This window comes from Schistocerca gregaria, chromosome X (assembly GCF_023897955.1).
Source record: "Schistocerca gregaria isolate iqSchGreg1 chromosome X, iqSchGreg1.2, whole genome shotgun sequence".
NCBI lineage: Eukaryota > Metazoa > Arthropoda > Insecta > Orthoptera > Acrididae > Schistocerca > Schistocerca gregaria.
This window is the reverse complement of record NC_064931.1, coordinates 555,020,978-555,039,365: the sequence shown is the minus strand read 5'-3', so window position 1 is coordinate 555,039,365 and position 18,388 is coordinate 555,020,978. Positions and strand designations below refer to the sequence as shown.

General features: G+C 39.3%; 1 protein-coding gene across 3 annotated transcripts in view; it reads left to right on the top strand.

Moving 5' to 3' along the window:
- LOC126297832 (intermembrane lipid transfer protein VPS13A-like) overlaps window positions 1-18,388 on the top strand; it is a 759,301-nt gene that overhangs the window by 623,339 nt on the left and 117,574 nt on the right. For all 3 annotated transcript variants that reach the window (XM_049989081.1, XM_049989080.1, XM_049989079.1), the window contains exon 54: window positions 3,984-4,135. In XM_049989081.1, the coding sequence (XP_049845038.1) occupies window positions 3,984-4,135 (152 nt within the window). The remainder of the gene's footprint in view (window positions 1-3,983; window positions 4,136-18,388) is intronic.

Below are 18,388 nucleotides of genomic sequence, written 5' to 3'. Positions count from 1 at the left end.
CGGGCATGGATGTGTGTGATGTCATTAGGTTAGTTTGGTTTAAGTAGTTTTAGATTCTAGGGGACTGATGACCACAGCAGTTGAGTCCCATAGTGCTCAGAGGCATTTGAACCATTTTTGTAAGCTACTTCCTTTGTTTTTGGATTGCACTTTCTTAGGATTCTTCCAATGAATCTCAGTCGAGCATCTGCTTTACCGCTGATCAACTTTATATGATCATTCCATTTTAAATCACTCCTAATGCGTACTCCCAGATAATTTATGGAATTAACTGCTTCCAGTTGCTGACATGCTATTTTGTAGCTAAATGATAAGGGATCTATCTTTCTATGTATTCGCAGCACATTACACTTGTCTACATTGAGATTCAATTGCCATTCCCTGCACCATGCGTCAATTCGCTGCAGATACTCCTGTATTTCAGTACAATTTTCCATTATTACAACCTCTCGATACACCACAGCATCATCTGCAAAAAGCCTCAGTGAACTTCCGATATCACCCACAAGGTCATTTATGTATACTGTGAATAGCAATGGTCCTATGACACTCCCCTGTGGCACACCTGAAATCACTCTAACTTCGGAAGACTTCTCTCCATTGAGAATGACATGCTGTGTTCTGTTATCCAGGAACTCTTCAATCCAATCACACAATTGGTCTGATAGTCCGTATGCTCTTACTTTGTTCATTAAGTGACTGTGGGGAACTGTATCAAATACCTTGTGGAAGTCAAGAAGCATGGCGTCTACCTGTGAACCCGTGTCTATGGCCCTCTGAGTCTCGTGAACGAATAGCGCGAGCTGGGTTTCACACGACCATCTTTTTCGAAACTCATGCTGATTTCTACAGAGTAGATTTCTAGTCTCCAGAAAAGTCTTTCAAGCTGCACAGTACATACAGGGTGTTACAAAAATGACCGGTATATTTGAAACGGCAATAAAAACTAAACGAGCAGCGATAGAAATACACTGTTTGTTGCGGACAAACTTTCGAAATTACAGTAGTTACAATTTTCAAAAACAGATGGCGCTGCAAGTGATGTGAAAGATATAGAAAAACAACGCAGTCTGTGGGTGCGCCATTCTGTACGTCGTCTTTCTGCTGTAAGCATGTGTTGTTCACAACTGTGCAAGTGTGCTGTGGACAACATGGTTTATTCCTTAGAACAGAGGATTTTTCTGGTGTTGGAATTCCACCGCCTAGAACACAGTTTTGTTGCAATAAGACGAAGTTTTCAACGGAGGTTTAATGTAACCAAAGGACCGAAAAGCGATACAATAATGGATCTGTTTGAAAAATTTCAATGGACTGGGAACGTGACGGATGAACGTGCTGGAAAGGTAGGGCGACCACGTACGGCAACCACAGAGGGCAACGCATAGCTAGTGCAGCAGGTGATCCAACAGCGGCCTCGGGTTTCCGTTTGCCATGTTGCAGCTGCGGTCTAACTGAAGCCAACGTCCACGTATCGTCTCATGCGCCAGAGTTTAAACCTCTATCCATACAAAATTCAAATGCAGCAACCCCTCAGCGCCGCTACCATTGCTGCACGAGAGACATTCGCTAACGATATAGTGCACAGTACTGATGACGGCGATATGCATGTGGGCAGCATTTGGTTTACTGACGAAGCTTATTTCTACCTGGACGGCTTCGTCAATAAACAGAACCGGTGCATATGGGGAACCGAAAAGCCCCATGTTGCAGTCCCATCATCCCTGCATCCTCAAAAAGTACTGGTCTGGGCCGCCATTTCTTCCAAAGGAATCATTGGCCCATTTTTCAGATCCGAAACGATTACTGCATCATGCTATCTGGACATTCTTCGTGAATTTGTGGCGGTACAAACTGCCTTAGACGACACTGCGAACACCTCGTGGTTTATGCAAGATGGTGCCCGGCCACATTGCACGGCCGATGTCTTTAATTTCCTGAATGAATATTTTGATGATCGTGTGATTGCTTTGGGCTATCCGAAACATACAGGAGGCGGCGTGGATTGGCCTCCCTATTCGCCAGACATGAACCCCTGTGACTTCTTTCTGTGGGGACACTTGAAAGACCAGGTGTACCGCCAGAATCCAGAAACAATTGAACAGCTGAAGCAGTACACCTCATCTGCATGTGAAGCCACTCCGCCAGACACGTTGTCAAAGGTTTCGGGTAATTTCATTCAGAGAATACGCCATATTATTGCTACGCATGGTGGATATGTGGAAAATATCGTACTATAGAGTTTCACAGACCGCAGCGCCATCTGTTGTTGACAATTGTAACTACTGTAATTTCGAATGTTTGTCTGCCTGAAAATGTACTGTTGTCCCAAGCATATTGCAACAAACGGTGTATTTCTATCGCTGCTCGTTTAGTTTGTATTGCCGTTTCAAATATACCAGTCATTTTTGAAACACCCTGTAAGTGGATCAAATAAAGGGACATATGGAAAAGGAAACTGCAGCAATGCTGGCTAACAGAACCTACATAACAGCATTGAAGTCAGTGTATCTGAAATACATTGGAATTTCAACTGAAGGACTGTGACACAGAAAATATCACTTCAAGCCTCCTTAATGAAGTCAACAGAAATCTGAAAATTTACTATCATAGTGTCTAGCCTTTACTCAACAAAATTGAAGACTTGCACATTCTGGTAAATAATGAGATCAGCAACTCAGTAGTGTGCCTGTAGCAACAGTGTACTGGCCCCCTCATGTAATCATAATGATTTTTTTTGTACAAATTTGACATGTTTGTATGCAAATTAAGCCATTGGAGACATTTTGTATTTATATGTGGTGACTTTAACATTTATTTTTTCACACAAAAAATGAAAAACGTTGTTCATTCTTTTAAAATCTTATAATCTGCATGGACTGCAAATGAGAACAACACAATAGCACTTACATCCAAGACAGTTGTAGAGCAATTTTTGTGAATAAAAATAAAAGTAGCATTATATTACAAGTATGTAATGCAGGATTCAATAACCACCAAGCTTGCACACTAAATGTCAAGATCAACAAAGAGACACAAATTATTGCTCCAGCTTCTTGTTACTGGGATTGTGTGCTCAAGGAATCCATTGAAATATGATTATCTGATGACATTATTAATAGAGATAAAGGTTTTTCTTTAAGTGAGATATGGAAACCCATTTTATCTGAGATAAAACAACAACAGCCTGGTTTTCGACCCGCTACATCTTAATTTGTGGTTTATCACTTTCACCAGTTTCTGCCGCCAGTAGCGCTGCAATTCTTTGCTTTGCAGAGGGCATCTCTTCCGCTTATCTTGCAGGCGCAGTGGCCTGTACCGAGGGTATAAAGGAGCCACCATTTCTGATGTTCATTCAGCCCCGGTGTGATTGTGTACTCAATGATTGCACCTGAAGGTGGTGGCCAGATGGGTGGCCGGAATATTGTGTAGACAAGACGATTATTTCTGGCAACATACCTGTGGAGAGCATAAACAATATTAGAGATTCTTCCAAATCAATTTTCAGAATGCTGAAGATCCTAACACTGCCTTGCTTATATATTCTTGAGGGTAAAAGAATGTGGCCAACAGAATGCGGATGAGAGAAAAATGGAGACATTCACAAACATTACACTAGAACAAAATCAAACCTGTATGTCTTATATGCTAATACCCAGCTTTGACTAAAAGGAACATTCCACATGAGGTTTCATCTAAAGCCATGAAGTCTTTATGATAAAGTGAAGCACATGAACCATTCAGGGCAACAAATCTTATATAAACATATTGTATTGTAAACCTTAATCTCACCAATAAAAAAATTAACATCTGTAGAACACTGTGTAATGTCAGATCACTTGTGCCATATAAGTAACAATTATTACCTCTTAAAATCCCTGCGCAGTGAAAATTTCACTAGTTAGGTATGGTTTCTGACAGTAAGTGCTGAGTGTGTGCGTATATATTATATGTATTACATCAGTGTTCATTCACTCATTTTTCAGATTGATAATCAGCTTCCAGATGCAGTGTTTCCGACAGTACTTTATCCAAAATCACTACCTCAACATATTGCTCGGCGGGTTGGAATAAAGCCATGCATAGATATAGCTGTCATGAAGCGATATAATCCATTGCACAACCAAGACATATACAAGTAAGTACAAATGAGATTTACAAAAGTAAATGGAATTTGGATGTGCCTCATTTATTCAGGTCAATAACTTAATATATTTTTATTGTTTTCTATTGAATGAATATATGTCTGAATTAAAACAGTTAGAAAACTGAATGTCAGACAGAACTTTTATGAGTTATTCTAACTCAATGAGTCATACTCTTAATTATATATTTAATGCATGGCTATTAAAGGGAATTTTTCCACACAGATTAAAATATGACGTAAAATTGGAAGATGAGGGGAAAAATTTAAATAATTTCTCTCCAGTACCTTTGCTTAGATCTCTAAATTATTTGAGAAAGTAATGTGCTCCATAGTTATGTCACACTCAGGTAGAACCAATTTACTTACTACATAACTATATGGATCTATTGCTATAGTGGCATGCCATTTATACATACAACTACCAATAACCATAATTACCCAAATATCACCAATTGCTATTTTCTGTTATATTTTCAGTATTTGATTGTATAGGCAATGCAGTCTTTGAGAAAGTGTAAGTAATATTGAATTAATTGTGTAACAAACAACTGGTCTGAATGACATTTAAGGAAAATAATAATTCTTGAAGGGGGAAAAAACCTTCAGTGACAATCGAGAAATAATGAATGATGTCCAACAACAAATAAGTTTAGATCCACTTCTGTTTACTACATATGTGAATGTCCTTCCACTTAATATAGATTGCCTGAAAAAAAAAGTGAAGCACCCAGAAGGGGAGGAGGAAATGAAATGAAACCTAACAGGTTGAGAGGGTATGTGATGTTATTTACTTCATTGAGAAAAAATTCAAGTCAACTTTACAGAGAACTTGGTACAATGAGCCCACTTATCAATGTGACATTACAGTTCCTCTGCCTTGGATGCACGGCCTGAATTAGTCGGCAATAGTGTCATAAAACTTTTATGTCCTCTCCTGAGGCAAGCTGGGCTGCTTACTGTTTCTATTGGTTCTTCACATTCTGGATACTGGCACTTGTCTCTGGATGAGCTTGCTGGCCATGGGAGTACCTTAACATCATGCTCATTTTGTTGAAAATTGTCACCATGACACAATTGCATGAGAGGTAACACATGAGGACACTGGATGTCCATAACATACCATCGTGCCATCAGAGTTACTGCAATCACTTCTTGCTGTGACCTGAAGTGATACCTAAAAGCTTCCCGTACCATGACACCAGGAGTAACACCACTGTCTCTCTCCAAGTCCCTGGTAGAATGGGACTCCATTACGTGTTTGGCAATATTTACATTGTGAAAAGCAATGTCCAGCAAAATAGTTATATCAAGTGGCAAAAAAATAAGAGAACACCACAAAAAAGCGGGAACCGTTTGAAGAAGGTCAGAACACAAAGATGTGCTTATATGGCAGTAATAAAAGTGGTAGTACAACCTCCAGACCAGATGTGAGGAAACGCAGATCAGCAAATCATAAGTAATTACATTTTCACAAAAAAAATTGCAATGTGATTTCTTTAATAATCTAAAACTAACAAAACTGTATCTTTATAGAGCTCACTGATAATGCTTTAGAACAAGATAAGACAAAACGTGTTAGGGATTAATAAATTAAGAACCAGCAGGAAAACCAGTTTTATTTACAAAATAAGTATTTATATGTTTGCTGCAGAGGATGGCCACACAAACAAACCTATTATAAGATAATACTTTTTTTTTCATTCTGTGAAGTGCACAGTTTTACATTTCTGAACATTTAAAGCAAGCTGGCAATGTTTGCTCCACTTTGGTATCTTAGGAAGATCTGACTGAAAATTTGTGCAGTTTCATTCCAATAGTACTTCATTATGGATAACTACATGATCTGCAAACAGCCTGATTTTACTATTAATATTGTCTGCAAGGTCATTAGCATACGACATAAACAGCAACGATCACAACTCAGTTCCCTTGGGCACTCCCGAATTTACTTCTACATATGACATTCGATTTCCATCCAAGATAGGATTCTCCATTCTCCCTACCAAAAAGTCCTCAATCCAGTCTCAAATTTCACTTGATACCCCATATGGTCATACTTTTGACTACAAGCATAGGTGTGGTATGGAATCAAATGCTTTTTTGGAAATCAAGAAATACAGCATCTACCTGATCACCTTGAACCAAAGCTTGCAGTATGTCGTGTGAAAACAGTGCGAGCTGTTTTTGGAATCAATGCTGGTGGGCATTGAGGAGGTCATTCTGTTCGAGATACCTCATTATGTTAGAGGTTAGAATGTGTTGTAAGATTCTGCAACAAACTGGGTGCAGTTTTTTGTTTTAGGGACCTATGATAGATTATAGTTAGAAGAGAGGCTAACTCAGCCACAAATTCAGTAGAGAATCTGACAGGGATTCCCTCAATCCCTGGAGCTTTGTTCAATTCCAATGATTTCAACTGTTTCTCAATGCCACTACCACTAATACTTATTTCATACATGTTTTCAGTGGTATGAGGATTAAATCAGGTCAATTCTCCTGGGTTTTCATTTTTAAAGGAACATTTGAAAATGAAGTTAAGCATTTCAGCTTTTGCTTTGCTACCCTCAGTTTCATTTCCTGTCTCATTTGCTAGGAACTGGACTCTAACTTTGGTGCCACTATCAGCCTTTACATCTGACCAGAATTTTTTTGGGTTCTGTGGAAGATAATTTGACAGTATTCTGCTATGATAGTCACTGAAGGCATGACACATTGCTCTCTTGGCAGTCAAACAAGTTTCATTCAGTATCTCTATATCTATAGCCCTACACTTTGTTTTACACATATTATGGAGTAATCTCAGTTTCTTTAGAAGTTAGAAGTTTCTTTACAGTGCCTGTGTACCTTGGAGCTTCCCCGCCATTATGAAATGTTCTACTGGATACATATCTATCCATAACATAAACAATTATTCATTTAACCTTGAGCCATAGTTTCTCTACATGTTCCTTCCCTGTGCTGAAGTTTTCAAGTTCCTTGTTGAGATATGACACTGATTCTTTTTATCTATTTTACTGAACATAAATATCTTTCTGCTTGTTTTAGTTGTCCATTGTACTTTGATAATCATTGTTGCCACAACCATGACATAATCACAGATACCAGTTTCCATGTGAACATCCTCAAATAGGTCAGGTCTAATTGTTGACATTAGATCCAATATATTTTCATCATGAGTGGCATTCTTAAGTATCTGTTCTAGGTACTTTTCAGAGAAGGCATTTAGTAATGTTTCACAGGATGTCTTCTGTGCTCATCAAACAACAAAATTGTAATTTCCCCAATTATTGGTGGCTGATTATAGTCTTCGCCAGTGATTACAGTATCACTGGGGAACTTATATGCAAGTGAAATGATGTTTCTGCTAAAGAATTCAGTTACATCAGGAGATGAGTCTGGTGGACAATAGAAGGATCCAATTATCATTTTATGCCAAACCCTAATACTGTGTCTTGCCGAACAATCTCACATGCAGCTTCAATTTCTATCTTGGTGGATTTGAGTTTCTTGCCTACTGTGAGAAATACACCATCTCCATTTCTCATTTGCATATCCTTTTGATATACATTTAAAATTTCCCCAAAAATCTCACTGCTATAAATTTCAGGGTTCAACCACCATTTTGCATCTAGTATTATGGTAGCTTCATTGCTTTTCATGAGTGCTTCAAACTCTGACACTTTGTTGCAAATGCTCCAACAGTTCACCATTAGGATTTTAATAATGTCGGCTGTGGGAGGCATTTCATTTGATTTTCCACTGCTGCTTCTGGGTTTCCCAGAGTTATCATTTCATTTGATCTTCCACCACTGCTTCTGGGTTTCCTAGAGATATAATTATCTTAATTCAGTGGAGAGTTGCCCAATGTAACAGACCCTCATGCACACTCCCCACACATTCAGGTACCACTGATGTGTAGCGCACACTTGACCCATTTAGGGTGACCCTACAGTTCTCAACCTTGTGCCACAAGTCTAGGTAGTTGCAGCCTAGCTTGTTACAGAGCTTTCCAAGCCTCTGGTTCAGTCCTTCCACTCCACACAGAACCTAAGGGCCACGATCAGTTCTGGGTACAAAACTGCAAATAGTCAACTTCATTGAAACTCCATGTGCAAGGCTGGTCTTCTTAACCTTCTCTACCAATCACTGGAATGACCCAAGTATGACCTCAGAGCCCAGATGACAGGCATCATTGTTCCAACATGCTCCACAGTGTGTTGTTGGTAGCACCATATTCCCTCAATGGCTACTGGAATAGCCTTTAAAAATGTCGAATGAGGTCCCCAGGTATACACACGAAACGCACCTGGTGTCATTTCCTGTCCCTTGCTGCCATTTCTCTGGGAGGGGGGGGGTACCATCATTTGCTGTACATTTGAACTGTCTATCAATAATAAACCCCTACCCTGTTTTGTTTGCCTCCTCCTGATATCAGACAAAATAGGTTTCCACAAAACAGGTGAAGTGAGTCCCACTGGCTCAGTTTCAGTTTCAGTGAAAGACAGCACATCAAACGTGTTTGTTAGGGGGATCGGTACAACACCCTGAGTCCTCTCTGGTTTCAGTCCACCTTGTACAGGATGCCTAGATCTACGATTGACATGTCACTCACAATCAAGTGGATGAGTAATGACAGAGCCTGTACCTTCTGCAGAGCATATGGGATCCACAGGAGTGGATAGTATTTGAGGTACCTGTGGTACCGGTACATGACTCTTGGGAGCTCTTCCAACACCCAATTTGCAGCAGCTGTCAATCATTTGACAGTAGTGAGGGTGATTTCCAGCTGTTTACGAATATCAAGCAGCTCATCCCGTGTCTGAAAACAGCATTCACATTGGGGCAGCATTTTGAGTGGTGCAATGTATTACAAGGGAGTGAACAAATAACTTTAAATTATGCCTGCTGATTATCTTTTAATCTGTTGAGCTAAACTACATGTGGTTAAAATTACTGGTTCCCTTAAATGTTTTGAGGTTAATTATAGTTGTTAGCAAACTCAAAAACAGAATTAATTTACAGTAAATGCAGATAATATACAGGGCTACTCCTCTTTAAGAGAAGACTAGATATAACATAGCATGTTAGTTAGGAAATCTGCTAGAGTATGTAAATCATAAGTGCCGAGTTACTACGAATTGGTCGTAGATTATGCAAATAACGATGGAAGCTTTTGAAAATTCTCAGAAATGCGTGTTTATTTGCATTGATATACAATGAAATTCCATGGTTATATATTCTTTGGGTGAACTGTGAACCACAAATGCTAATTTGCTATGAAATAAATTACATACCCAAAACACTTGTACCAGTAACTTATGAAAATATAGTTTTGTAAGCACATGAAAATTCTCAAAAATAACCTATTGCTCATGTAACTGTACAGTGATATTAGTGAATGATTGTTTTAAATTAAGATTTAGCCTACAATTAATGATAACAATACAAGTTTATCAAGGCAATCAGAAATGTTCAGAATTCCACAATACAAATGGGTATTGATAAATCAGTGAAATATTATGCAGAAGCAATGCATACAGTAAAATATGTGAATCTAGAACTTCAAATCAGCACACAGTTTTGTACATGCAGCCTCACAGAAAGCAACATTATGAAGTCAGCTTTTACATATAAATAAATGTGCATATTTGATGGATTTTTCATTTAGCTACTTATGTGCACACTTCCACACTTATGTGTCAAAGAAGAACACAGCAGTGTTTACATACACACTGATGGTATCTATGTGTTCAGAGTTATGTCAGTTTTTTTGTCAGATAGTGTATATCAAGCAGAGTGTTGGAAGGTGATGAAAAAGTGTACAGTATTTCTTTGTGGTAGATGTTAATGAACTTCAGACATGACTATGAGTGGCTGTTGTGTCCTGCCAAATTGTAGTTGAAAGCCTAAGCTCTAGGAGGTTGTAACGTCATTGCAGGACATTTGCTGGTGACCAACATATCTGTCCTGGCTTTGAGGTACTGAAGAATTTTATAGGCAGCACTACACACAGAATTTACATAGAAAATAGGGACATCTTAGCACTGAACTATGACTACATTTATAGTTCGTTGTGAAAGAAGCAACAGGGTACGCTGTGGGGTCTCAAGAAAATACATCTCTACTGTAAAAATTCGAAAGTTTTTGTGATCCATCGGGGATGTGCAAAATAGTTACCAACCATTTCCTTAAAACCTAAATCAAAAGTTTATAGGAACAGGTAAACATACATAGTCTTTATGTGGTGGTGCTACAAGACAGTTTTATCAGATTTCCTCAATTTTTTTTTTTTTTAGCTATTTCTTAGAGACAACGTAAATTATTGTGGCATATCATAAATGTGGTCTTAAAATATGAAATTCAAGCTTGTTCTTTAATTCTGTAAGTGACACAACCCCTGAAGATCCATTCTGTCTTGAGCATTGACTGAAGGTGTCATCTGAACCAGGACTCTAGTGGAGCGATGTGTGAGATGTTTTTGTCGTACTGACAATTGAATAATTGTAAGGAATTCAAGGATTGCAATCTCTAAATTGGGCATTGTAATTTGATTTTCCACAAACCACTACAGCAAACATACATGTATTCAGTCCTTAGTGTACCTGTTTGAAATAATCACTCTTTTTTTATACATCTATTAAGAGGCAAGAGGCAAAAAATGATATAAAACAAAGACAATTAATTAAAAATCTGTGCACAAATATTATTGGACCTTCTCCTGCAGATGGCAGCAATGTGTTGTATGGGAACAATTTACTCTTAGTCATATTAATGTGATCGCTTTCAGTAGCATATTGTAGTCATCCAGCTTTACTTTGTAGTTGACAGTGTGAAGCTAGGTGTATCTTGCTGTTTTTATCTCCAGCTACTGATTGCCATAGTGACACATGGCCCTTCTCCTAAGTTCAAGAGGAAGGCTATGTGTGACTCTGAAAATGAGTGGTCTGAGATATAAAACAATGAGTTATACTCAGTGAAATGGTAAACAACGTGAAATGTATGTGCAAAGAACAGCTGTCCTCCCTTCTTAGGTAAATTAGATCTTGAGAGTGCCTCAGCTTATGGAGGAGAACTATCTGTGTTTTCTGGAGATGCTGGTCAGGAACCAGCAAAATGGTTCAAAAGATTCAACCAAATCACTATATACAACATGTGGAATGACATGATATATCTGTCAGATGTGTACTTTTTACTTGCATGACACAACACTGCAGTGGTTAGAGAACAATGAAAAGAAGCTCAATATCTTCCAAGTCAAACTTAAGAAAACATTTGGTGCCAATTGTCAACAAGTCCACTTAGCCAAAGAACAATTAAGGAACAGGACACAAGGTCATAATGAAATCACACAGTCCTATGTACAGAATTGTGTAACCCTGTGCCACATTGTGAATATGAATGTGATAGAAGCTGACAAAATCTCACACTTGCTGAAAGATATCATAGAAGAGGTGTATGAGGTTATGCTGCAAAGTAAGGCCTCTGAATTTTTTATGCAAAAACTATTAAAGCTTTTTAAATAAAGCAAACTTTTTAAACATTCTACATCTTTATTCTTCATATCTACATATTGCTTTCTCAAGAAGCACCGAAGCTGAAATCGTTATAGGTACAGAAAGCTGGCTGAAGCCAGAGATAAATTCAGCCGAAATTTTTACAAAGGCACAGATGGTGTTTTGAAAGGATAGATTGCATGCAACCGGTGGTGGCGTGTTTGTCGCTGTTAGTAGTAGATTATCCTGTAGTGAAGTAGAAGTGGATAGTTCCTGTGAAATACACTCCTGGAAATTGAAATAAGAACACCGTGAATTCATTGTCCCAGGAAGGGGAAACTTTATTGACACATTCCTGGGGTCAGATACATCACATGATCACACTGACAGAACCACAGCCACATAGACACAGGCAACAGAGCATGCACAATGTCGGCACTAGTACAGTGTATATCCAACTTTCGCAGCAATGCAGGCTGCTATTCTCCCATGGAGACGATCGTAGAGATGCTGGATGTAGTCCTGTGGAAAGGCTTGCCATGCCATTTCCACCTGGCGCCTCAGTTGGACCAGCGTTCGTGCTGGACGTGCAGACCGCGTGAGACGACGCTTCATCCAGTCCCAAACATGCTGAATGGGGGACAGATCCGGAGATCTTGCTGGCCAGGGTAGTTGACTTACACCTTCTAGAGCACGTTGGGTGGCACGGGATACATGCGGACGTGCATTGTCCTGTTGGAACAGCAAGTTCCCTTGCCGGTCTAGGAATGGTAGAACGATGGGTTCGATGACAGTTTGTTTGTACCGTGCACTATTCAGTGTCCCCTCGACGATCACCAGAGGTGTACGGCCAGTGTAGGAGATTGCTCCCCACACCATGATGCCGGGTGTTGGCCCTGTTTGCCTAGGTCGTATGCAGTCCTGACTGTGGCGCTCACCTGCACAGCGCCAAACACGCATACGACCATCATTGGCACCAAGGCAGAAGTGACTCTCATCGCTGAAGACGACACGTCTCCATTCGTCCCTCCATTCATGCCTGTCGCGACACCACTGGAGGCGGGCTGCACGATGTTTGGGCGTGAGCGGAAGACGGCCTAATGGTGTGCCAACACCGCGGTTCCTGGTGTGTACGCTGTGTCGTGCGTGTGATCATTGCTTGTACAGCCCTCTCGCAGTGTCCGGAGCAAGTATGGTGGGTCTGACACACCGGTGTCAATGTGTTCTTTTTTCCATTTCCAGGAGTGTATTACGGTTGGAGGTTACACTCAACAACCGAGCTATGTTAATAATTGGCTCCTTTTACCGGCCTCCCAACTCTGCAGCATTAGTGGCAGAACAACTGAGAGAAAATTTGGAATATATTTCACATAAATTTTCTCAGCATATTATAGTCTTAGGTGGAGATTTCAATTTACCAGATATAGACTGGGACACTCAGATGTTTAGGACGGGTGGTAGGGACAGAGCATCGAGTGACATTATACTGAGTGTACTATCCGAAAATTACCTCGAGCAATTGAACAGAGAACCAACTCGTGGAGATAACATCTTGGACGTACTGATAACAAACAGACCCGAAATTTTCGACTCTGTAAGTGCAGATCAGGGAATCAGTGATCATAAGGCCGTTGCAGCATCCCTAAATATGGAAGTTAATAGGAATATAAAAAAAAGGGAGGAAGGTTTATCTGTTTAGCAAGACTAACAGAAGGCAGATTTCAGACTACCTAACAGATCAAAACGAAAATTTATGTTCTGACACTGACAATGTTGAGTGTTTATGGAAAAAGCTTAAGGCAATTGTAAACTGCATTTTAGACAGGTACGTGCGGAGTAAAACTGTGAGGGACGGGAAAAACCCATCATGGTTCAACAACAAAGTTAGGAAACTACTGCGGAAGCAAAGAGAGCTTCACTCCAAGTATAAACACAGCCAAAACCTCTCAGACAAACAGAGCCTAAACAATGTCAAAGTTAGCGTAAGGAGGGCTATGCGTGAAGCGTTCAGTGAATTTGAAAGTAAAATTCTATGTACCAACTTGACAGAAAATCCTAGGAAGTTCTGGTCTTACGTTAAACCACTAAGTGGCTCAAAACAGCATATCCAGACACTCCGGGATGATGATGCCATTGAAACAGAGGAAAGCTGAAATACTAAACACCTTTTTCCAAAGCTGTTTCACAGAGGAAGACCGCACTGCAGTTCCTTCTCTAAATCCTCACACAAACGAAAAAATGGCTTACATCGAAATAAGTGTCCAAGGAATAGAAAAGCAACTGGAATCACTCAACAGAGGAAAGTCCACTGGACCTGATGGAATACCAATTTGATTCTACACAGAGTACTCGAAAGAACTTGCCCCCCTTCTAACAGCCGTGTACCGCAAGTCTCTAGAGGAACGGAAGGTTCCAAATGATTGGAAAAGAGCACAGGTAGTCCTAGTCTTCAAGAAGGGTTGTCGAGCAGATGTGCAAAACTATAGACCTATATCGCTGACGCCGATCTGTTGCAGAATTTTAGAACATGTTTTCTGTTCGAGTATCATGTCGTTTTTGGAAACCCAGAATCTACTCTGCAGGAATCCACATGGATTCCGGAAACAGCAATCGTGTGAGACCGAACTTGCTTTATTTGTTCATGAGATCCAGAAAATATTAGATACAGGCTCCCAGGTAGATGCTATTTTCATTGACTTCCGGAAGGCGTTCGATACAGTTCCGCACTGTTGCCTCATAAACAAAGTAGGAGTCTACGGAATATCAGACCAGCTGTGTGGCTGGATTGAAGAGTTTTTAGCAAACAGAACACAGCATGTTGTTATCAATGGAGAGACATCTACAGACGTTAAAGTAACCTCTGGCGTGCCACAGGGGAATGTTATGGGACCATTGCTTTTCACAGTATATATAAATGACCTAGTAGATAGTGTTGGAAGTTTCATGCGGCTTTTCGCGGGTAATGCTGTAGTATACAGAGAAATTGCAGCATTAGAAAATTGTAGCGAAATGCAGGAAGATCTGCAGTGGATATGCACTTGTTGCAGGGAGTGGCAACTGACCCTTAACATAGACAAATGTAATGTATTGCAAATACATAGAAAGAAGGATCCTTTATTGTATAATTATATGATAGCAGAACAAACACTGGTCGCAGTTACTTCTGTAAAATATCTGGGAGTATGCATGTGGAATGATTTGAAGTGGAATGATCATATAAAATAAATTGTTGGTAAGGTGGGTATGAGGTTGAGATTCATTCGGAGAGTCCGTAGAAAATGTAGTCTATCAACAAAGGAGGTGGCTTACAAAACACTCTTTCGACCTATACTTGAGTACTGCTCATCAGTTTGGGATCCGTGCCAGATCGAGTTGACGGAGGAGATAGAGAAGATCCAAAGAAGAGCGGCGCCTTTCGGCACAGGGTTATTTGGTAACCGTGATAGCGTTACGGAGATATTTAGCAAACTCAAGTGGCAGACTCTGCAAGAGAGGCACTCTGCATCGTGGTGTTCCTTGCTCTCCAGGTTTCATAACTGTGTGTTTCTGAATGAGGTATCGAATATATTGCTTCCCCCTTCTTATACCTCCTGAGGAGACCACAAATGTAAAATTAGAGAGATTCGAGCGTGCACGGAGGCTTTCAGACAGTCGTTCTTCCCGCAAACCATACACAACTGGAACAGAAAAGGGAGGTAATGACAGTGGCACGTAAAGTGCCCTCCCCCACTCACCGTTGGGTGGCTTGAGGAGTATAAATGTAGATGTAGATGTAGATGTAGAAGATAGTCATACTGGTGACAAACACATTTTTTCCAAATGAGGGACCAGTTTGTTGATACCATCATTGTAGAATGTTTGAGTTTGTTGATGTTACCACAACTGCACCTCTGCATCACTATCAAAGTGAAGACCTTGAAGGTGTTCTTTAACTTTTGGAAACACGTGAAAATTAGATGAGACCAAGCTGTATTGTATGGAGGACAACTGATGACAGTGAACCCAAGGCATCAGATTGTAGAAGATGTTGCATTGCTTTTGTGTGGTCTTCCATTGTCATGCTGAAGGAGAGGGTGCTCCACATGTTGATGAACTCTTCGAATACATGCTTTCAACATTCTGAGAGTTTGTTTCCGATCCACAGATATAGTTATGTTACACACTGCAATGTTATGTGCTACAGTTAGAAGCCTCTACCACCAAATGGTTGCAACTTTTGGCAGCAAAATTGGAAAATTCAACTAAGTAATATGCATGACATGTAATACCTCAACTGATATTGAAAACAAAATAAAAAATTTCAAAGGATTACTTTTTAGCAAGCCCTTGTACTGAGATCTTCTTGTAAAGGATGTCACAACAACAGAGGATTGATATTATCACATGGTTGCATTTCATTGGGGGTGACCAGAAGAGGGGGGATTTATAAATTTGTGTGTACAGCAGTTGTCAGAGACAATGAAGTAAGTTGCAAGAGAAGAGCTACAGAATTTTCTGGCAGCCAAAACTATCAGAAAAAGTAAACAAGAGATAGTAGCTGTGAACATTGACCCCTATGGTAGGAGGTATAGAGAATATTGAAGAACATGCTAGGAAGAATGGTCTCTGTAAGTGTTCTGACATTGTTTTAGATTAAAGTCCCTTGGTGGCACACCCAGAACTGAAGTCTCTGATCTGAAATTGCATTAATTGGTAGTCATACATTTCAATGAAGGACACAACACACACTGAGTTACATTTTTCACAATTTGACCTTTATTCAAACTAAATACTTTCATTTAAGTGATGACCAGTTTATCTTTCTCTTCTCTGTATAGTCCTTCAACAACAGAATATATCACTTTAGCAGCAAAAAGTTTTGTAAACATTAGTATTCCATAAATCACAGTTCATCAGACAAAAGCCAATACTGTACAATTCTCAAAACTAGACCTCCAGATTTTTTGAGGCATCAAACTAAAAGCACAATTGTTAAATGCATATTGGCAGACACAGTTCATACACATATTGGCCAAAAAAAGTTTATAAAGATACTTGGCAAGTAGACCATGATTGTACTACTTCTCAAGATGTTATTGGAGAGGGTTTAATATATCAAGACTGGGATAATGGTATTTTGTAATCTTGATAACTGCATTATAGTTTATAAAACTGCAAGGTGAAAATTTAATGGAGTAGATTATCTACAAATCACAACAATGATGTGATTAAACTAAAAATAGCTCATTATAAAAGTATAAATTTTCTCAGTACAATTTGACAATTTGATTAGCACAGTATATGCTTACATAGTGGATCACCTCCTCATGAGTAAAATTGCCATGTCTGAAATTATGTTAATTTGTTCAAGTTTGGAATTAATAGTTTAATTGAATCATGAAGAATGTTATCTGGTTCAGAAAAATTAGGAAAACCAAAATATAAAACCAGATTCTGGAATCTAGCAAGTATATTGGCTCTGTTGGCAAAAGTAAATTTTGGTGTAACTGTAGTGTAATTAAAAATTTTGTTTAGGTTCATAGTTTGAGGAAAACTCAAACTGGTTACCAGAAAGAATGGTCACAAGGTTTCCTAATGAATGAAGTCAATACTCTTGCAACTAGTGAATAGCACACTCAGATTTCATTATTATCATTGTTGTAACAGTTTCAAATACCCATTTCCTTTAATTAATAAAGTTTGCAATGGAACTAAATGTACCACAATCATCATCTGGTGATAAAGCCTAAAACAGGTTATGAAATTACAGGTCATACTACATAAATAAGAATATGTGCATGACATATGCCATACTTAGCATGAGTACAGTTAACTGAAATACAAATGGTATGATTATTAAAAGGACTAGAAACAATTGCAAGTGGAATAGTTCCAACTTGTTATGTTTCAACTTGGCCAATTTGAACTTATGCTGCAACCCTCTAATGATAACCCAGCATTCAACCAGTGCAAGAACTCCCCACAGAAGGACAAACATTTAAAGGACAGAGGACAACATGCTGGTATGTTTCCACTTAACCTAGACACATTGTACCCAAATGCAGAGAAAAAGATGAGTTTTTGATTACTACTATGCCACCAGACATCAATCACCACAACAGATCTAATCATGCCAATCAACTGCAGACAATTGTAGTCAACCTGTGGGATGAAGATCATCACTGTACACTGGATGAGGTTGCTCCCCAAGATGCTGTAGCCAGTCCACATTTCCTTAGACAGGTATCAGCATTCACCTATCTACCTGAATACAAGAAATGATCCTCTCCACAACCAGAGAAACAAAAATGTTTTGGGACTTAGTATGTAGCAATGGAGTCCATCTGGATCCAGATAGAATAATAACAATCACAGATTTTCTGACTCCTTGACACCTTTGTGATACAAGAAGTTTTCTCAGAAATTGCTTGTACTATCAATGATTCATAAAAGAATTCCTGTACCAAGACAAAATTGCTATAGGAAGATGTCAAGTTTTCATGTAATATGGTGCAAAAAAGATTTTTCCTTGCCCTTAAGGTCATGCTAATATCATCTCCAGTCCCAGCATTGTATAATGAGTGTGCTGGTAAAGAACTTCACATTGATGCTGACAGTTACGGGGTAGGAGCAGTTGGAGTGATGAAAAGGTGATAGAATATACTTTCAGAGTACTCTCCACATCTGAGAGGAACTAATCTACAAACAAAGAAGAGTGCTTTGTAGTTGTCTGGGACATCAACAAGTTCTGACTATATTTATTTGGTAAACC